Consider the following 22,608-nt stretch of genomic DNA (forward strand, 5'->3'; position numbering starts at 1 on the left):
GTCTGGGATGTAGAAATGGAAAAACATATGAAGGGAGAATCTAATCCAACTTTGGCTCTAGATTGGCCTCAGAAATGGAAACTGTGTATAAGAAGAAATCAAACAGCGTACGATAATCATTTTGTAGGGAATAGTGAGTGCCATGATACATATCGAATCATAGGTGGATGGGGATTTAAAGGTGGAAGAGATCCAGTCTTTCCTGGACTTTATTTTATCTGTGGGAACAGGGCATATTATCGTTTGCCAGACCATTGGTATGGCACATGTTACGTAGGCCTGGTCTTTCCAAAAATATTTCTCATGGACAGACATAAAGATGGTGTACATAGGTTAGGTAATCAATTAACACGTAGTAAAAGAGAATCTTGGGCAGAAATTGTAGGTGACATTTTTGGAGCATTGATACCAGCAGTGGGAATATCTCTGAATGCGAATAATATTAGAAGATTATCAACAGTAGTGGATCGCTTGTCCACAAGCACCGCTGGAGGATTTTTATTGGTCAATACTGAAATGGTTGCCATGCGTGCTATGGTAATGCAAAATCGACTTGCCCTTGATATCTTATTGGCAAAAGAGGGTGGAGTCTGTGGAATGCTGAAAGTTCAACATTGTTGCACTTACATTCCAGACGAAAGCAAAGATTTAAAGGTTTACATTAAAAATATTACTGAATTGCATGACGAAATTGTACCACTGGAGGTTGAAGGTGTTTGGGAAAAGATTGGGAAGAAAATTGCTGCTATTAAAAATTTCTTAGTTAAAATAGGTAGTACAGTTATAGGTAAAATATTATTCCCATTAACTTGTGTGATTTTCATCTTACTAATATTAAGATTAGGATGTATGTGTTGTAAAAACAAGAAAACAAAGAATAAAATAAAAAGAGAAAAACTAAAAAGAAAGAAGGATCCAGATGGAGACTTAACAGAGATAACTTTAGAAGAGTAGAAAGAAAGTTTGTATAAAAAAGGCAAAAAGAGATGAAGAAGAAACTGAACTATAATTAAGAGCAAGAATACATTTCAATTTTCCGTAAAAGGGTGAATCAATTTAGTGTTGTGGTGGTGATAAAATCACCAAAGGGGGGATTGCTGGAGTGGGGTTTTCTTTAAAAATCGTATACCCTCTCCATTTTGCATGTTTAGATTAATAAGATTAATTAATTAATAGTAATTATACTAATGGTTTGCTGTGTGAATTGATCAACATTACTAATATAAGAAATACATGTGGGAATTGCAGTGGCATGGCCTAATTAATGACGTAAACTAAATTTGTATGCATATTAATAATAGATATTCAGAAACTGCATGATTATATGTTGCTTTCGTGATGTATTTGTGATTTGTGCTTTATTAATAAGAATATAACCTGCATTAAGTGTTGCTTCTGCTACATAAATACATACACATATGGGTATTAGTAAGGGGATAACAGATTATTAGTCATTTCTATGTATTAATTACATTTTTGTGTTTCTTTGCTTAAGTTGACCATTTGGTGGCCACAAAATGGCCGACGTCCCTGTTAGACGAGAACAACTCCATTATGAGCATCCCTGGGTGAAGTGCGCATGCGTCGCCATCAGCTGCCGCGGCCTTTACACGACCCCGACTCAACTGTGACAATCAAGGCTATACCCCGGGCTTTCGGCCAGCTGCTCTGAAAGAAACAATGAAAAGATACTATTGCGTGGATTGGAACTATATCTAAAGACACATTATATGTATGGGAAAGAAGTCGAACTTTCCCCAACGGACCAATCAGATTTGTTCAAAATATCAATTGTTACACTTTGGAATGTAAATTTACTATAAAAACGGTAGACAAGAGAGGTTGTTAGTTCGGTCGAGACCCTTCAGAAGATTTGCGATTTCCTGACGTTATGCTGACGGAGAGGACGGTGACACTGCAGGACAGCTGTTTCCAAAGACTCTGACAGTATGAACTGATAACCAAGATTTTGACTTAGCGGGCGACTTTAGCCAGAATAGGTAACTATGATGATCCATTTAGCTTGATTAAAACCCAGAGACTCGAATTTCAATTATTTAGATAAAATTTAATATTCATCACAAGAACTGTGTTGGGTCGTTATTATTTGAGGAAATGTATTTATGTAAATAATGTTATAGATTTTGTTATCACTTCAACCTGCAGCTAGTAGATCCATGACCTATACATTGGAGGAGTTCTAAAGGTGAAGCTTAGATCTTTATGAATAGGGTTATGTGAGTACTCTCTTCCATTACAGCGAGTGGAACAATCACCTCCTTGAAACAGGTTATTAGAAGGATGTATGTTGGTGTTATGGGCCCCACCAGCGAATGTAGTGCTTGTCTGTGATCTATGTTCTGTGACGAAGGGAGGGATTTTGCATTCCGCGCTGCATCAGTGCGACCCAGAAACACATAGCAAAAGATCATTTTACACCATAAAACGGTCTAGGCGTACATGGAGACCGTGTGCCCCCGAGTAATAGGAATACACTCTGTCTTGCGGGTTTCTATGCCTCCAAGCGTCGACTCGGAATAAGTGCCATTGTGTAGCCCAGTTATTTAACGCTTTCATGGCGAGACGTCTAAGACACTGTTGTAGTCGCTACCTAACACCATGGGGACAGCATGTCATGAGGCTAGTTTGTGAGAGATCAGTTCTAGAAAAGCAGCTTGATCGGAGTTGAGCGCATACAGTGACGAAATGATTACCGATCTACCGTCCAGCGCGCCACTAACTATGACATTCCTGCCCTCCGTGTCTATGAAGGAGTCCACCACCCGGAAGGGAGTTCCAAGTCTCACCCATATCAAGACCCCTTGTGCATAGGCCGAATAGCCCGTAGCGTATAATTGTCCCCTCCACCGCCTGTGTAATCGTGTCACTTCTGGTTTAGGCAAGTGTGTCTCTTGGAGGATACCTATGCAAACCTCATGCCAAGCCAACCCATGGCATATCAGTTGTGCTACAATCACTCTACAATGCAACATTTTAAAATAATAACAAACATGTTAAGGAGGTATAATTCATCAAGGTATCATCCCAGACGGTTCTTTCCATTATATGACTGTGATAGCTCATGCCCACATTACCATTCAAAAATGTGCTGCGTCATTAACATTATAGCCTAAGGGTAGTAGCAGGAGCCAGCAGTAAATACAAAGTGACCCGGATCACATTCCGTAGTTTCCACTGTGTGCCATTTCCTCTCAGTGGCCCCAGCAATAAATAGGAGCCTATTGAGTGGTTACGGGTCGAAGCAGGTGTCAACGCAGTGATGTCATAGGAAGGGGTCAAATGATGTGAAACGTCACTTCCACTAGACCAGAGAATTCAGGTGAGCAGCTGGGTTTGTTGTGTACAAATAAGGGGGCAAAACAGCATCTTCTGCAGATGTTCATTTCCCCTAGGGAACCCTAGCCTTGTTGATGGATATGTACGGTGTACTGCACCATGGGCTATCGGAAAAATACAAATTATTGCTAAGGATTTGCATAAATTAACCACCATGTTTTTTAAACAGTTTAATGAATGCACAAAATTCTGATAGCTATTTACAAAGTTGGTGAGGCACTGAAAGCTGAATGCCGAGGCTCAAATCCCCACCCTGATTTGTGTTAAATAAATCTTTTTTTTTTTTTTTTTTTTTTAAATGCGTGTGAACATTTATCAGTTTCAATTCATTTAAAATGACATCGTCTCCATTTGTAGAGCCAGGCAGTGTAACTGCTTAATACTGCGCTGCCAAGGCATAGGATTCAATGGGGGGTTAACTTTTCAGCGTGAAATCCAATAGGCACAATAACCTGTTACTTGCTTTTTCATTTGCTGTCTCCGCGCTACAACTGAGTCATTCTGTTGCCCATGGCTCCTGGGTGTAGAGCGCTTCTGCAGCGTGCTGCATTATTTCTGAGTTAATCTGTCAATGTTATTTTCTGCTATTGCAGATATGGGCTCGCTCGCTGCCGCTTCGGAAACCCTCGTCGAAAACCATTTATAGAGCTTCAACTATGCACGAATCTGCAAAGTGAGGGGTTGCCGTCGTTCTCCCCCCGTCCCTTTCATTTGATGTTTCATAGGCCTCTGCGGCAGACATGGAGAAAATAAGGTAAGCTTAACTGTTTATTTACATACGCACCCTGGAAACCGTGCGGCAGAAAACGTGGGGCGCGCATGCATGCATGTTTCTCTTCTTTATAACGCGATGGAGATGTGATGGCGAATGTCTCAGTGGTATTTTGAAAGACAATGCAGAATGTGTTTGGGGCTGAAAATCTCTCCTGCAGTTAAGCTAATCTGTCATGCTGCGTGTATGTATAGACATACATGCACGCGACGAGCAGCAGAGGGATTCTGCAAAGCTAACGCGTTTCATTTCCCAGAGCTAGAGGCATGGAAAGGCAAGCAGGCATTTAATATATAAAAAAATGCCCGTTTTTCGGAACTGCCTGCGCTCTGGTGGGAGAATCGATAGATTGCTCGGATGAAACTGAATAAGATCGGATTGACTTCAAATGCACCTAATTATTGTCGTATGTTACATGTAACGTTGCAGTGCTCCTGTGCGCCGTCTTGTGTGCTTAGCTCCGTGATAGCCTTACGTGTCTTTTCAATGTGCAGTTTTTGTCACATTGTGCTGTGCAAGTTAATGAGCAGAGATGCCTGCTTGAAATGACAACTAACGTAATGCGACCGTGCTGCAAGTTTGTCATTGCCTGCACAGGTGTTGGTCTGCTTGTTGGAATTCTGTCTCTATGTTGTCTTGCAGACTCATGAAAGGGAACATATATCACACAGGCATGTCATCGATCGACATTGTAGCTTAAAAATTGCAACACGCATTTCGATAGTAGAAAAAAAAGTTTAACCACTTGTAGAGCCTTGAATTCGGAATCATTCGCCCTATCGTGGTCGAGATATTCGGTTTACATCATGGTTTATGGCTCGGTGGACGCTGAAGCTTCTACAATTATGCAAACAAATCACCCTATCGTTTAAATCCCCAATACAGTTTATAAAAAAACATATTTAAAAAAATATTTGGAAAGATTCCATCTATGTTTATTCTAGTATTCGAGAAGACAATCATATATAATACTAGGTAGTCTGTTTGATAAATCCTTAAGCAGAAGTAGGCATAACTCTAACCAACAAATTGATGTTTTTGATCTGATGGCATGTTTTTATGCAAATACGTAATTCAATATTTTATATGATATCATGAATCCCAGATGTGTTGCTGATCTTATGGGCCTAATCACAACTTTCAGATGTAATTACGAAATTCTCAATGAAATAGTTTCCAGCCTAGAGAAATGTATCAGTCTATTCGTTCTTATCTAACGAGCAGTCATTGACTTTTGGATGTGTTACTGTACAGAGCACGAAGTATATAGACTGAAATAATGTTCATGGTATTGGCCTCCATGGTAAAAGTATTTACATCATATTGGAGATGTCAATGGCAAGAGTGGGTATTCTAGCAGTAATCAGTGATGGGGAAGACAAGGGAGGTAATGCTGTGACTGGGAGAGATGAGGGTCCAAGCTCAGCCGAGGATCCTTATCATAGCCTGAGACATTTCACTTTCCTTAAGTGTTTATGGTTATTAAATATTTGAAAACCTTTTTTATACTTATATAATTTTCCAAATTTGTATGAACCTGCATGGAAAGTATGTAGCTGAGCTTCTGTATTCTTCCTCAAAAGGCAGTTTCTTGATGTCTCAGAAGGTGATTTCATGAGGCATAGATGGCAAAAGTTTTGTTTTGGTAGTCAGCCATTTTGTTTTTCACTCACTGCCACAAATGCGTGGGCTGTATGAGATTATGTCAAAAAATCTAAAAGGATGCATTTGGATTGTGGACACAGTTGGGGAATATGTGCCACCCAATTTTGATGACGTGACACTAAAGTGAAAAACAAAGGCTGGGAAGCAGAGTTATAAGTTATTGCTCTTGTGCTTTCCAACTCTAAGTGTGAGTGCCGGGTTGTCTGATTCTTGTGTCTCTACTATAAAGAACAAATTACAGGCAGTGTGTCTGTCGCACAGGAAATGGTTGGAATGAAAGCAACAAACCAATCTCAATATTGGACTGCATTTTACTCCTTTGGAGTAGTGTTGTATTTTGTATCTGTGAAATTCAGGATCCTTCCCCTGGATGTTTTTGTGGAAAAGGCAAATGATTTTCGAAGTTATTTTTGGTGTTTGGCAAATACTTATAGTTATTGCACTGTGAATCCTAGGGCTTCTTACATGATACTCCTCTTTCTACTGTGTTCTGAACTACTTGGACTCGTGAAATATCAGCTTTTAGCTGAACTAGGAAGAATGAGTTGGCGTAATCATGTGAAAACGTTCTGTTTGATACTTCTACTGGGCAGTTTTCAGGGGTGTGTAAAAGGAAGGCAGTATTGTAGAAGGGCGAGATAGGAACGGGATATGCAGACAATGGAACTGATTGGCATGCCATTTACTATTTCATATAGAAGTGGCTCCCAGACTTTCGAAGTTGGTGCAGATAACAATACATTGATCCACAATGAGCTGTGAGGTTTGTATGGATGGTTGGCCAGTGGCGAGTGGCGAGTGGCGAACTTTACTTTGAGTAAAAGTAGCTCTCTTTCTCTACTTGCAACTTTCAGAAATGTCCTCCTTATCCAAGATTCCTTGCCAATACATGGGTTTTCAGAGCTTTGCTTTGATGTTCCAGATTGGTAATGGAAGGAAGAAGTGAGTGTCATAAGCGTAAAAGTTGAAGAGCAGGGTATGGTATGGATGATCTTCAGGAGGAGGTGGGAGTAGATGAAGGGCTGGCCTGAGTGAGTGCATTGGATGAAGGCATTCTGTAATTGTTAAATGTCTCAGTCTCCTTTTAGATGACAATTATGAACCCAAATTAACAAATCTTATATATGTTTATAAGAAAGATATCCTTTTACATTTAATAATTTGGTCAGCAACTAAATATATATTAATAAATATAAATAATCTAATCGTGGTCATAGTTTACATTGCATATTCATATGAGTTTGACATAAGCTGTTATTCCATTAGGGGCATTTAGCAATACTACTAATATCTAAGCAGAGTCTACTTGATACTATAGACCCAGACTAGATTTGATTACTATAGACCCAGACAAATATACAGGTAAAAACAACGAATATATCCGAAGGCCATATCGCCAAAAAGACATAACATACAACTTGAGTGGTATTGATCTGCTGACATCATGAAATACCCACGCTATCTGTGATAAGCCTTCTCAACCTATCACCTTATTGCAGGAGTTATACCAGTGCAATTAATTAGTCCAGAAATATTGGTGTAAAAATGCATTGATACAAATCATGTAATCTGGCCTAATTTTTTTTTAAATTTAACCTACGTCTAACAGGCTTTTGGGAATTGAAAGTGATCAATTTGTGGTACAGATATACCAGATAGTTAAACTATATGAACTGTCAGAGATACACACAGAAGGGGGACAACTTTCATATTGATCATTTGCCTTGTGATATGCTTTCTTAATGCCTTTTCATTAAAAGAAGATGCCTTTCTCATATTTCTGTATTAGGTATTAAACTGGCCTAGCACAATAAATAGTGTTTTTGATAAAATAAAGACAGTGATGTAAAGTCTGGCTGTTCATAATTGATAAATTGTGTAATTCATAAACTGTCATCTATGGAGTGAACTAATTAAGACACTGGTGATAAGGCTCTGCCATATCACTACAATATGCTACTTCCTGCCAATATTATTCCTATGAGTGGTGTAATGGACATCAGCTTCCTAGTATCTCTACTTCTCTAAATTGAAATAAGGGTCTTTTGATGTGAGTGAGCATTTTGCTCTAAGAATTAATTTCTACTGAAATGCATTGGTGAAATGGAATGCATTGGAGAGGTACAGTCAGATACTCAGATCTTCTTAACTGCAAATTGCTGAGGACGTTTAAAGCTGAATGATCTATCTTGAGAGAATCAGATGACAACAGTATAGTTTTTTTATTTATGTACCTATTTATATGCACAACACAAATTCACCACCTAAATAGAAATACCAACAATATATACAATGTCAGCTGTTCATCATTATCTACAAAATGATTCATTGACACACAAACTGTAATTTAAAATCTTAACATCTGACTGTAAAAACAATCACAGTGTAAGGCATTGTTAAAACATTTATCTTCCATAAAATTAATCTTTCTAAGTCTCCAGGACATGTTGACATCTTTTATCCTCTTCTACAACTCTTGGAACTAAGACATTTTCTCATCTCCATCAGAAGTAATGCACACATCAACAGTTTTCGTAGTTGCTGTATAGTATTTGTGCAAGGGTATTGTGTATCACCATTCAATGGCCAGTACAGATTGTCTTAATTATTTATCATTATTTGAAGTTACTGACTGACTTCCTCTTTCTGTTACTGAAAAGGCAACAGCCATGATTGCAGCTCCAACATTTTTGTACTTATTCTGGTCCATCTGTTCTGCTGAAGAGGTGAACTGCTCATGTTTAGCTTCCATAATGTCTAGAAAGGTTCCAGGCATCTCTAACCAATTAAGTGTTACATGGTTGGTATTCTATTTATGAGAGGCAAACATTTGGGTGCTTGCTGATGTTAGTTTCCTTTGGCTGGGGTTATATAATTAAGATGTTCCCTACAAAGTATTCTTATGTCCAAGCACTGAGTTTAAAACTGATTCATAAAAAGTGATTGTTTTGCATTGCCTGATTCACAACAATGTTGGAGCAACTGAGAGTTGATTATGTTGAGGCCCATTTCTTACCAAGGTTATTATTAGTGAGGGTGAATTTAATGTTGGTGAAAGGGCTCTTTCCATATAGTTGTGGGATAATTCAGAGGACAGTGCATGGGCGATTCTTCAGTTTCAGTTTCCTAGATCTAACCCTGACAATACTAGTAAACTATTTAAAGGAGTTGGACTTGGCCCTTTTTGCAGGGTCATCCCAGAACCTTTTGTCTTCCTCCTGTATTTTTTCCGACCTGTTTTTGTTTGTTTTATGACTCTGGTCACTTTACCACCACTGCTGACCAGTGCTAAAGTGCTTGTGCTCTCTCTGGCAAACTTGGTAAGATTGGTCTACACCTGGCATATTTAATTTACCTGTAAGTACCTTGTACAGTGGTATTGCATATACCCAGGGTCTGTACATTAAAAGCTACTAGAGGGCTTGCAGCTCTGCTTGTGCCACCCACCAAAGTTGCATTTCAAACCGGTCTCAGGCTTCTTCCTCTGCAGGGCCTGCAGGCGCAGTTTACTGCCGCACTGATGTGGCATGTAAAGTGGTTGCCATTTTTTAAACTCCCCTTTTACTACATATAAGTCACCTCTAATGTAGGCCCTAGCTAGCCCTATGGGCATGGTGCTGTGTAGGTAAAGGGTAGGACATGTGCCTTAACTGTGTGGCATTTCCTGGTAGTGACAAACAGCCTATTTGGTTTCTCACTGCTGTGAGGCTGCCCTCTCATAGGTTTGCATTGCGGATTCCCTGAAATGTGCTTCATTGGTAATTTCTGATATGAGAGGGGTAGCGCGGCCATGTTTGGCATGTTTGGGACATTAGTGATAAATCCTGCTTATTGGTGAAAGCTGATTTGTCATTACTATTTTAGAAATGCCAATTTTAGAACTGGGCATTTCTGTGTGCTTATGAGTCTGTGTGCTCTGCCTGAATGTGTATCCTCCATCTGGTTTAGACTGACAGGAGATAGGGGATTTGCATTCTCTCCAGACAGTCACAAGAGGGGTTGAGGTATGGCCTGCCTTTCCTGGGTGATTCAGCACTAGGCTGAATAGACCTTGGCTGCATTTAGAGTGGCGGGAGGAGTTGCACCTGCACCTGAATAGGGCTGTGCCTGCCTTGTACAATGTTGTCTCCACGCCCTGTAGTGGGTCTGGGGCCAGGGCTTGGGAAGTGAATTGAGGTGTTGTGCACTTCTAAACAGTGTTTGCAGTGCCCCCCAGAACTAAGACTTTTTGAACTATAAGTACAGGGGCTGTGACCTCATATTGAGAGACACTGCGTTGACGTGTAACTGGAAAGCTGCTGGACTGCCAGAAGCAACCGCTGTGGGACTGGATTACCCAATAGTATTGATGTGCTGCCCTGAGATAAGGACTGCCACTCTGCTCTGAGGACCCCTCGTGCTGGCCTGCCTGTATGCAGCTTGCTGGTGTACGTCAGTGATTTTCAAACCCAAGTCTATGGTGAGCGCTTTTAAATGCTGGTGCCCAAGGCGTGGGCTCACCCAGCATTCTTACTAGACAGGAGTGCTTTTGGTGGCCCTGCAGCACGGGCAGTGCTACACGTCCCCCATGGTGTTTGAGCCACAGGAGGGGAGAGCTCCAACAGAAGAAGCGCTCTCCCTCTTATGTTCCTGCATTGTTTTTGGATTAGCTGCAGCCGAGGCTCTGCTACGTGGCCTGGGCTGCCAAGCAGCACAACCACAGCAAGGAATCCTGGCAAAGGAAGTTCTCTGCATTGCCCAGCAAATCCAACGTCACTGGGGGCGTGGCCCAGCCGTGGTGGAAGGCCGGGAGAAAGAGAGCTTAGCCGACTGAGACTTCCCTCCGTGTTCTGCCGGCCGCAGGGAGGTGTCATTTGGCACCGCCACCCAGAAGGACCAGGGAGCAGGTGCCCCCTTGCTGAAACGGAGTGGCTAAATCAGGTGGTTACAGGCAGCCACAGTCGAAGAGCCAGGGCGGAAGGCTCTGGCCCTATGGAGGTTCTTGCTCTGCACGGAGGAGAGCCCGGGGATGCTAGAAGGCTCTGGCCTTACGGAGTTGGTCCCCTCAACGGAATCCCGTGCCGCAGCTCTGGGGTGCCCGCAAGTGTCGCAGTTTTCCCCCAGGTCCTGAGGGGTCAAGGTGGATGTCTCTTTTTGGTTTCTTCTCAGCACACCGCGCATACAGCTTTTCATGGTCGCGAGGGACCAGTGGAATAACAGATACTGGTGCTTACGCAGCACCAAGGTAATTCCCACATTCGCTGGTGTAGACAGGCAGAAGTCTACAGGGAGAGCTAGAGCTTACCGCATAGGGCCTGATAGGAACACAGAAGCGCTGTGCTCTATGAATTCAGGGTAATTGCCGTGCATTGTGTAACTACTGCCTGGTATTCCCTGATGTGATGTTGTCACTGTATTTTGTGCACTCATTATGATTTAGGTGTTCTCAGTACCAGCCTTCTAGTCCCGGGCAGCCCAAAATGGTTGCTGCCGACCAGAGACACTTTTCTTCCCTTCTGCTGCTGAGCCAATCTCGAGCAGAGGAAGGCAGAACAATAGGCATCCTGTCACAGGGAGGTGTGACCACCTCCCAGACAGGATTTAGTGTATTAGGACTGGGTGGGTCCGCTTGCCAGCGACTAAAAGTCTGCAAGAGGAGCACATTTGGTGTCCCTGTGCATAGTCCAGTTCAAACCAGTCCTGGGAGCCATTGGCTCCCAGCTCTGGTGCAAAACTGGACAAAGTACATGGGGGTAACCTCCCCACTGTCCAGACCCTTGCAGTGAAGGAGTCAATCCCCTGCAACCGCAGGCACCACATCCCGATTGACCGGTCTGCTGCTCCTGAGCTCTTATGGACTCTGAAGGCTCCAGCAACACAGGCGGTGGGTTTCCAAGTCTCTACAGGTCCAAGCTGCCCTCTCACCAAGTTTGAGGTCAGAATCCCTTGTGGGAGTTGCAATACCCGTACCCCTGTGCACTGCGTTCATTTGCCAGTACATATGTTTGTTGGCGTTTCCAGAACAAGTGCACTGGGCTCAAACCTCTGGCACCATTTTCTACAAAGAACTCTGGCCTCCTCCACTGAGTGCTCCGTGGGCTGTTGCTTTGTGAAACTGTTCGAGATCCCCTTGTGACTCCTGTGCCTCTGGCCTGTGGGTCCCATTGAGGGTCAACTTTGCTTTCCTTGGGCTTCCCTGGTTGCTCCAGGCTTGCCCTGACTCCCCTGTGTTTGGTGAGTCTCCTCGACCTTGCTGGTCCGAACCGAAACCTTCCTTGACGTTCTGCGTGGGTTGCCCCTGCCATGGCTTGTTGGTGCTCCCGCCAGACACCGACCCCTCAGCACTCAACATCATTTGTGGCACAGCTCGTATCTGGCTCCTGGTTGTCCTTAACATCTCTTGGTCCGTGTGGCTGCAGAGTCAAGAACCCCCCCAATGCACCTGAAGCACCCGACATCTGTGGCCATTCGTCTACCAAGCCCCTGGTCACTCCTGAGTGACCCAGACTCTGGCCCCTCTGCTTTCAGATACTCCTCAATAAGAATCCACCTTTGGATTCTGACGGACACTTTTCTTTCTTCCAGCAGCGGCTCTTTTTCAAACTCCTCCATTGAGTTCGACAGTGGTTTCGGAGGCCACTTCAGATGTATGCACCCAGCTTCCCTGGGATAGGCAACTCTGGTGCTACGGTCACCACGGTTGGCGTGGCTCTCCAAACTCCTAACTTCCACGGGGTTTCTTCGAAGTCCTCTGGGAAAGGTCCTTCAACTTTAAAGCTTCAACCATGACTCTCCCATAGGACTGTACGTAGCACTCGGTCGTGTTCCCACACTGCACCCATCCGACCTTGGGCCCCTACCTACTCATTTTGGGTGGTTCCTTAGGGTCCCAGTGATTCTACATCCTCTTGACATTGTCTTTACTCGAGTTGTGGCTCTTATACCACTATTTTAGTATATGGTTTGGTCTCCCCCTGGAGCCCACTGTGTATTAGTGCTATTTACTATTGTTTCTGTGCTACAGTATTGTGTGCTTTGTGACTATCTTCGTGTAGAAGATACAGTGTCATACTTAGAGTGTGTTACATTAATAAATACATATTTGTATAACTACTGTGTGGTTCTCCTTTCCCTTAACTAATACTATAAGGTTGCACTCTGTTAAAACAAGCTGCCTAACATTCCTTCAAGAGTAAGCCTGAAGGCTGCTCTCCACAGCTACCACTTGGATGGCTTTCTAAGGTTATCTTTGACGTCTTAAATCACCATAAGGGTTGTTTGGAGTGGTACAGGGTGGCCACTTTAATTAGTGGACAGCATGTCCCGGGCCAACTTCTCACATGGAGTCTTTTTGTGGTGTGCCTAGTGTGTCACTGGTGTGTGTGTGTGTTTTGCAAATGCTTTACACATTGCCTCTGAGATAAGCCTGACTGCTCTTCCAAGCTACCAAGGAGGTGAGCAGGGGTTATCTTAGCTGTGTAACTCCCTTGCCCTGACTACAGTGGTGGGTTCTGCCTACCTTAGATGTGTACCCTAGCTAACCAGAAACCCAATTTCTCACAATAGGGATTTTGATTTACTATGGCTTTCGCAATATAAATATAAGGGCTATCTCTGAGTCCCAAGCGTACTGTACTCACTGTAACAATCAATAACCTACTATTATATATTCTTTTTAGTTAAGAGAATTTTTGCTTCTCACCTGTTACTAGGGCATCAGGAAAAAGTGATACCCGCGAGCTATAATTATTCTTATTTTAGCTAGCCAGGTCTCCCATGCACTGCATGTCAGTCCCAGGCAGGAAACATGCCCAACGGCCCCCATGCACTGTGAGAAGTCTCTATGCTTGTTGGGAACAGTGATTTCTGGTTTTAATGAATGATTCTCCTGCTATGTCAGTTGTGCCTTAAATGTAAAAAATTTTTTTTTATTGAAGTAGTGCAGGAAACATGGCGCCTGCACAGGAAAGTGCCTTCAGTGGAGCCACTACACTAGCAACTCTGTTGAAGGAACAGGCATGCCTGCTGAGTGGAAAGCTAAAAATTCAGGAGGCGGGCCTCTGTCAGCGTAAAGGAGGCCGTTATCTATGCTTTCATGGCAGACTGATGGTCTGCTCAATTATATGTAAAAGTATTGTTGATAGAAATACTGCCATAGATATTGTGTGCTAAGTATCATTCACAAAACTATCATTCAATTGAGGTTAGATTAATTCTATTAATTCCAATGGAGTCACATTTTGGAAACAAAATTTAGGTCACAATAGTTGTGTTAGATGATATTTCATCCATGGTATTGCTTGTCAGGATCTAAATGAGCCATGTCTGGGCCTATTTACATTAATTCTGAGCAAAAACAGTGAAAACCCTGAGTATGATTGCTGATCCTTAATTTTACCTTATGCAGAAATAAATAAAGTGTTTCAGGCCTGTTGGCTACATCTGCATTCACTAATGAATGTAAGTTCATCATCTTCCATGATACTTCAGAGTCAGAGCAGTGATGGATCTGGCCATATTGCCTCTCCATCACTCTTGTTACCTCTACCAGGGCTACGTAGGGAGGATTGACATGTTAGTATACTCTTAGACATTTCCGCTAGATCCTGGTGAAACAAAAGATTTACTTCAGGCTTTTGCTGTAGCACGCGCTGTTCTGTGTTGGGATAATTTTCTTCTAACACGTCTTTTTCACTTCTTAGCAACCATTTTGCCTTATATAGTCACTATATAATTAAACTGATGGCTTTGTCATCATAGAAAAAGACAGGAAATCATGTGTGGTGATGACCATTTTCAGTCAAGGTTTAATCCCCTTGAAATACAACCAGGTCCCGTCGGCCTAAAGACACTTATCAGTTGTTCACTAAAGACTTTAAGGCATTTCCCTTTACAGACTTCTCTTATGCCATTGCTATACTGCCATACAATTCACTAATGTGTGTTTTTTCTGTGCCACTAAAATGCCAATTTGCTGGTGAATGCTCCACTCAACTGATTACAATTAATATAGCAAGAGTCAATCTGTTTGATTGTGCTGTGTAACAATTACATTGCTTTTTCTTGGTCTCTTTGTTTCTGGAAACTGGCAAAATGCACTTTTTAGGTTAGCTTAGAAGTTGCAAACTCTTGTTTCATACCTTTGTTATGTTTCTGAAAAGTGTCAATTAAAAACTCAAGCTGTTATCTAATCTTGATCTATCCCTTTTGTGAAAAGGATTGTAGAAAGTACTGCTGTCCAGGTATTGCTTTCTCTGTAGGCAAAGAACCTTAAATAGAGTATGAAGGATGGCTTTCTCTGTCACAAACATGTCAGAAATCTCTTCTTACCTATTAAAAGTACATCATATCCAGTGGCCCTTCTAATGAAGCGGAAGTGATATCTGTCACCTTTGTGACAAAGTAACCCGTCTGCCAAATTCTAAATCATTCCCAACGTTGCTCTTTGTTCTTACCATTTAACTTCAGGGATCTGCACAGCAATAAAATGGTTTGGTTAATGAAGATTTTTCATTGACCTTGTGCAGTAGGTTGTCTTTTTTCTTATCATGTATCAGGGATCCGTTCCTCTGGCAATACTAATTTAGTGTCTGAGCTCTCAGTTCAATATCTTTCCTCCGTGTAGTGAAAGATACAGCTAATGGGCTATGGGATCTATTGTTGACTACAAGGCGCTGATAAACAAACATATTAGACGTTGTAGTATTCTGATGTTATGGTTTTTCTCCTATGTTATCTCATATGTCCTAGCTGCTCAGCCTGTGTGAGTGTTCTGAGTGGAATGTTTTGCTTACCAAATGTATCACTGTGTATTGTGGGGTGCACAAGTTGGGAGTGTGCCCACTGCTCGGGTGAGAGATCGCTCACCATGGTGTGTCACAGTTTATTAATGCACTACAATTGGAAATGTTTTTGCATACTTATGATTGAAGTTTTCGTGTGTCGTGATGCCACAGTTACATTTGCCTACATATGGGTTTCCCATGTGTTTTGTGGGTGGCAGTCACAGTTTTATCTGCGGTGTCTGTTATGTTATAACCCTGTTACAGTTTTATGCCTTACATGAGGAATGGGTTTGGGTAACAGTCCCATTTAGTTTTTCCCAGTCTGTGACCCCTACATGGGGTTGCTACTCTACCCTTACATTAGGGTTATCTTACTGGGTTTTGTTGTTGCAAGGAGACACTTTCCTTGCGTGCGTAAGACACTTTGTGGCGCACGTTATTTGTTTGTTGCAGGTGTGTGTCCCCTGTGTGCGTAAAACAGCTTGTGCCGCACGTTATTTGTTTGTTGCAGGGGTGTGTCCCCTGTGTGCGTAAGACACCTTGTGCTGCACGTTTTGTTTTTGTTGCAGGGTTTTGTCCTAGCATGCCTCCTCACACGGAGAGCATATTTGTTTTTCACAGGTTGTCCCTTGTTAATGGTGGGGGCAGGACATTGGGTTTTAGTTCCTTTAGTCCACACAACTAGTCAGCTTACATGGAGAGCATATACGTACATTGTTGTCCATTAGTTAAGTTGGGGACAGGACATTGGGTTTCAGTCCCTTTAGTCCACATGACTTGTCTCCCTACATGGAGAACTGACATCTTTATGTTTATTTTCTTTATTTGAGGAGGGGGATGGGTATTGTATTCTGTATCCATCTTTCCTTCTTGTCTTTAGTTCCTTACCCTCTTGTGATGCGGTGTTCCCGTCATCCCTGGGTTTGGGCTTTTGACTTTGATTTAAATAGGTTATTTCCACTTTATGATGCGGGCTGTGTTTCCTTCATCCTTGGGTTACTTACTTTTGTTGTACTTTTATGTTTATAGTTTAATACATTGGTTTTGTTATTCTTCTGTTCATTAGGGAAGAGGTAATGTAGTATTCTGATGTTATGGTTTTTCTCGTATGTTATCTCCTATGTTATCTTGTCCCTAGCTGCTCAGCCTGTGTGAGTGATCTGAGTGGAATGTTGGTGTGTGGGCTATGTGTGGAATGCCTGTGTGACTGGATGAGTGATGACAGTTGGTGAGAGGGGCTGAGCAGCTAGCAGGCTGCTCCTGGTGGGGCTGTTAATGATGACCTACAGGCTGCCTTAAAGGACTTATATACTTGTTGATAAGGGCTTACTGAGGATTTAAACTACCTGTCTGCTTACCTGAATAAAGCTACTTGGATTTCAACATATCAGGGTGTCATCATTACTACAGACTTTTATGGTGAAATAATCGAGATGGAGGAAGTGCGATTACTTTTCTGTGTTTATGTATTTTAAACAGTGGTTGCTAGAATGCATAGGGATTTTGTTAACATCATTATGCATCACAAACAACATCTTCTTTGGTTTAGCCTCTGATTTTCTGAGAAATACATATCTTGACTGTGTTCATACTAGAAACGTTAGATCTAGTATTGATTTGCCTTTTGTTGCACCCACGGGTGACCCATTCTTTCATGTTTATGCCTCTTTGTACTAAATTCTGCAAGCATTGAAACTCTGGAGAAAAACTTCTCCTGTTGTGTGAATGGATGGCACAAAGGTTGCTGTTAGTGTCTTTCTTTTACTGGCTAGTGCCAAGAAACTGTTGTGTATACGTTCATAATAAGGAGCATTAACACATTTACATTACAGAATTGGATGCATCTTATTCATGCTGTTAAGTTTGTGAAGTTCTGAGAAGTGGTTAAAGGAATGATTGAGTTAGTGACCCAGTGTGTCAGTGCATGTGTGAGAAAAATTGTGTGTGTAGGGAAGAGGAGCAACTGAATTAAAGCAATGAATCAAAACAACATGTTTGAATTTAGAGTGTCAATGTAGTGATTATGATAGAGGTATAATGAGCAGCTCGGCAACTGTAAGTGCAACCAATTTGTGGGTAAAGAATGTTGTTTAAATGGTACTGAACAATCCAATAATAAATGGTGACCACAGAGAGGACCACAGGGTGGGATAGATTTTCATGGTTCATAATGAGAATTGTTTAGGTTATACCTTGTAATAACCGAACTATGATTTAGTGATTGCTAATGCCACCTGCTTATGATTGGCATTTTTAATATGTGAGTTATGGGTTCCAATTAAGGTGACCCATCTGCATGTTGACATTCAGCAAAGTTGCGGAAACATTTCTTCACAGACCTCTTCCACCCTTTTGTCCTCTGGGGCAAAGGGTCTCACGTTGCTAAGAGTGTTCTCAACAAAGTAGAGTGATGAAGCTTTCCCAGATGTTGCATTCTGTGCCTTTAAGGGCATGCCGCTAGAGCTCCTGAGCACCTGTTTCTTTTTGTATGCAATATATACAAATACAGTTTCCTAGCAATGGAAAGGCTTGGTTAAAGTAGCTCAAGTTCAGGAAGATGTCCCATAATCTGAAAACCAGGTCAGGAAATTCTATTGAGAAAGGACTATCAAAATTCCTTTTCCCTTATGTGAAATATGTAAAGCATCTGTCATTCCAACCTGCACCTCCTTATGAGTGTCCCGGTGGAGGAAATGTTACTTCCACCCCTGGAGTTAACAATGTTTGGAGTCATTAACTCCAGGGGTGCTGAATTAAGGGGGTTTATGGTTCAAACCATGAGTTTCAGTTTAGAGATTAAGAATGACAAGGAAATCTGTAATCCTAGGTTATTTTCCACCTCTAATTCCTCATTCTTTCCTGAAGCTTCCCCAGGAGATTTCAGTTCCCTCAAGAAACTGACATTTTCAGAGTCCAGTCCAGTCAAGAGTCACTTCCCTAACCTTATATTTACCTGTGAGGATTGTAAGAAGGTTAGAGGCCCAATTGGAAATTACAAGCCTGTCAAAGTTTGGACCTATAAAATACCATTATAACAGCTGGTCCGATATATTGCAGCCTGTTTACATCAACAGTCAGTCAAAGAATGTTCTCACAGAAGATGTTTGTTACATGAGTATATTAGCTGATCATTTGAATGTGTGCAATCCCAAAATGAATTCTAATACAATATATGCGCATGTAATTTAAAAACATGCGAGTTAAAATACTGGAAGACCTTTTAGATGCCAATCTCTCTCACAGACACTCATGCGCATGCTAAAAAATACACCATGCCATGCTATGCAAACAAACGCTAATATTTTTATGATTATTTCACTCCTTCATTTTAGTATATTCTTTCATCCACTTCAGTAGAAACTTTAAAGCGGAAATATTAAATAGTTAAGGATATTAGCTCTAAATTCAGACTGTCTATGAAAACTGGGTAACTATAGCTCCTCATTAGTGTACCTTCTTTGTTCCTACGCCATACTTGCAAATGCAAAAATGTTGAGGTTGGGTAGCAGTTACAAATTGTGATTCATAAATATTTTGCACTTAAACTTCTATTCAGTGTGTTCGCTCTGAAATACGTTTACACATATTCAGGGGTTGTAGAGCAAGGAGTTTCTCCACCAGGAATATTTTGTCTTTGTGGACAAAAGAAAGGAAAGAGTAAGGTGCTTTTGCACCTTGACCTTTAAAATAAAATGGGAAATTGTCTCATAGTAGGTAGTTCCATAGTTTAGCGGGTGTCATATGAATGTAAATCTATAGGCCTTCATGAATCCCAACAAAACAAGAATTGCTTCACGCAGTTTGTAGGCGTATGTATGCAACTGATAAAGGTATTTCTCCGTTTGTAAATTAGACATTTAACTCTTTTTATAGTCCAGCCTCTGACAACTCTCTTTTCTGATCATATCAATATTTCAGTACCTTCAGAGATTTTATTTCAGAGTAAAACCTCCTCCCCTACTTGCTCTTGAATCATTTCACTACCAACTTTGCAAGTTTCACAGTTTCCCTATGGACAGAGTCCATAATTATGCAATAGACAGTTGAAACAGTGCCTTCTTTAATGGGTAATTAATGTTGTGTGGTAAATACTACCCATTACGGAACGAGAAAATACAGCTTAGCAGTGACATTCACTGTGTTGTGTTACCAATGGAGGTAAAACTACCACTAACCGTAATTACACAACTGCTGGCTGTAAATGTATTACCACTGACAATACACAGTCTATAGGAACATGAATGACCAAATTGGATGCAATTCACTGCCCAAAATAAGATAAACTGTGCAATGTCTTAAACCAGGTACACCCATAAGCATCTTCCACAACACAAAGCATTTGTTAGTGCATGATCGCTAAACACGTCCTTTAGGGACCTTGATCTTCACCTGCAAATGAAATATATCATTTGACCAGCATTATTTTTACTGGCCGTTGGTATGTTTTACTGCCCTGTAGTGCTCATTTCCCCTGTATTATTTGTTTGCTGCTGAATGCTTGGTTCTACTTATCGTGGCTGTATTTTTAGCACCTAGAAGTTGAGTACCTCTGGCCATATTTATCCATGGCATAAAATCCATGCCATAGGGACTAATGCATAATTGCAGTATTGATTAGTGGAAGTCTGATTGGGGGTGTAATTTATAGTTTGCTGCCGAGTCCCACATCTCCACAACTTGGTTTGTTAATAGAGACTGATATTGGAGTCTCTCTCATTCTACCACATATCACAGACCATTCATTTGTAAGGTTTAATATTACTTAAAGTGGAAATTGTTGGTGTTTCCAGCCTCTGCTGAATACCAAACTCATTCTGCTTTGCTTCTATTGAAAGCTAATCATGATTTTGACAAATAAATCCATGCTATTCGCTGCACTGACATCACAACCGTATTGATCACAATAAAACATTATTTAGCTGCATGAGGATCTGCACAGAGAAGCAGCAGCTTCCCTAGTCTTTCTATGCTTTGCTCTACCAGTCTCTGCATGGTCTCAAAAGTAGCAAGAGAATGATAGCCGATGCTCATTTTTCATGACCCACCTTGTCCCTTGCTTCTCGAGAAAATACACAGGAACCAGAGAGTTTCAGCAGTGCTTAACAGAGGCGCTAAAAGAGATGCTGCCAATGCAATGTCAGAGCTCTGTGTCTTTTTAGAAAACAGAGGGTGCTGTCTGTGGGAAGGGACGCTAAAAATTAAAGGGAGGTGGAGAGGACAGCAGCGTACTGCATAAGAATTCAATGCCATGAGTTGGTTTCTATTTAAATAGGTTGTTGAGGGGGGGCAGAATGGCAGGTATGTATTTTTGAAGATTTAAAGAGATTTAAGGTAAAGAAAGAGGGCATGCCAGTGAGGGGTGGAGCAAGGTGATACTAGATACCTTTTTTGTAATATATGGCCAGGGAGGAGCAGGTGAAAAGTGGGAGTGGGTGGGTAAAGCTATATTATGTATGGTTTATCCTTCTCTCCACTCATCTTTCTCAGCTAGTCCATTGACTGTCTTGAATGAGGTGTTTATGGGAAAGGCATACAAAACATACAATTGTAGATTTTTATGTATCAATAATTGTTAGACTTGGGGGTCTCTAGTTGGCACAGGTAGGTACTTGTGACTAATAGGGACCCTCGCCTCTAGTCAGGATAAGGGGGTACACTCCTAAAATAACCCCTAGCTTGACACGAGCAGACATGCTTATCTCAGAGGCAGTGTGTAAAGCATTTGTGAACACATACAGTAATCGAGTGACAACACTACAGGTGGACACCACACAGGTTTAATATCAAAATTAAATATTCTTTATATAGATTTACCACAAGACCATAAACGACAAAAATCCACAATACTGTTACTTAAAAATGTTAGTAGTTAGCTTAAGTCTCTTTAGTTCTTAAATGCGACACTTTAAGTCAATGTACCTTTAGATGCGACACGCAGGGCAACGAAAGAGTTGCAACGATGTTGATGCGATGAAAGTTTGGTGCAAAGAAATAAAGACGTGAAGATCTTCCTGATGCGGCGCGCTTCTCCGATGTTGCAAGAGATCTTGGCTCGATGTGTCAGCTGCAGCGGCGACGCCCTTGTCCAGTGATGCGACGACAGCAGCTTTGGTGGCGACACTCTTCTCCAGCGATGCGAGACGCTTCCGCTCGATGCGATAACTACAGCGGCGACACCCTTGTTCAGTGATGTGACGGCAGCAGCTCCGACGGCGGCACGCTTCTCTGTGGATGCGAGGCACTTTACTCGATGCGGGGCAATGCGACAGCTACAGCGGCGTCATTCAAGATGCGACGGCAGCAGCTGCGACGGCGACACACTTCTTCCTCGATGCGAGATTCTTCTCTTGATGCGGTGCAATGCGTCAGCTACGATGGCTGCAACGGCGACACGCTTCTTCGGTGTTGTGGGGCACTTCTCGTGATGCGGTGCAATGCGACAGCTACAGCAGCGACACCCTTGTTCAGTGATGAGACGGCTGCGACGGCGACACGCTTCTTCTCTGTGAGTCGCGCTTCCAGCACCTTGCGACACGCAGTCCCTCAAAAGGCCCAAAACAGCAGCAGGCACTTCCAAAGAACTCTGGGGAGCTAGTGGTTGAAGTCTGTTGTCCCTGAGACTTCAGCAGGAGGCAAGCTCTTTTCCAAGCCCTTGAAGATCCTTCACAAGTTGAGCAAAAGTACACACAAATTTCCTTTCTCCTCTCTTTGGCAGTAGGCAAACCCTGCAGGCCAATCTCCCAGTTTCAGGGATAGTCTCTCCTCAGTTTCTTCTTGGTTCCTCTCCTCAGCAAAGGTTTCTTCTTGTTTTCCCAAAGTGATCTAACTTCTTGGGATCAGGGTCCCAATACTTATACCCCAAAATCCTTTGTCCTCTGAGGGCAGAGGGGCCTTTGTCTAGTCCAAACTAGTTCTGGTCAGTCCTGGAGCACTTTATTTACATGACTCCTTCTTTCCTTTCAGAGTGCAGGGCAGAGACATCAGACGCACCACAGGAGGTGGAGCCAACATTGTGGAGGGAAGGCACAGCCCTATTCAGGTCCCAGATGC

The 22,608-nt window shown here is 42.1% G+C and overlaps 1 protein-coding gene across 3 annotated transcripts in view; it reads left to right on the forward strand.

Annotated features, from left to right (window-relative positions):
• The first annotated feature begins 3,861 nt into the window (after positions 1-3,861).
• BEGAIN (brain enriched guanylate kinase associated) overlaps positions 3,862-22,608 on the forward strand; it is a 937,901-nt gene continuing 919,154 nt past the window's right edge. For all 3 annotated transcript variants that reach the window (XM_085628030.1, XM_085628031.1, XM_085628032.1), the window contains exon 1: positions 3,862-4,111. In XM_085628030.1, the coding sequence (XP_085484156.1) occupies positions 4,098-4,111 (14 nt within the window). In that variant the 5' untranslated portion in view covers positions 3,862-4,097. The remainder of the gene's footprint in view (positions 4,112-22,608) is intronic.

The sequence above is a fragment of the Triturus cristatus genome, chromosome 9, assembly GCF_964204655.1.
Source record: "Triturus cristatus chromosome 9, aTriCri1.1, whole genome shotgun sequence".
Taxonomy (NCBI): domain Eukaryota; kingdom Metazoa; phylum Chordata; class Amphibia; order Caudata; family Salamandridae; genus Triturus; species Triturus cristatus.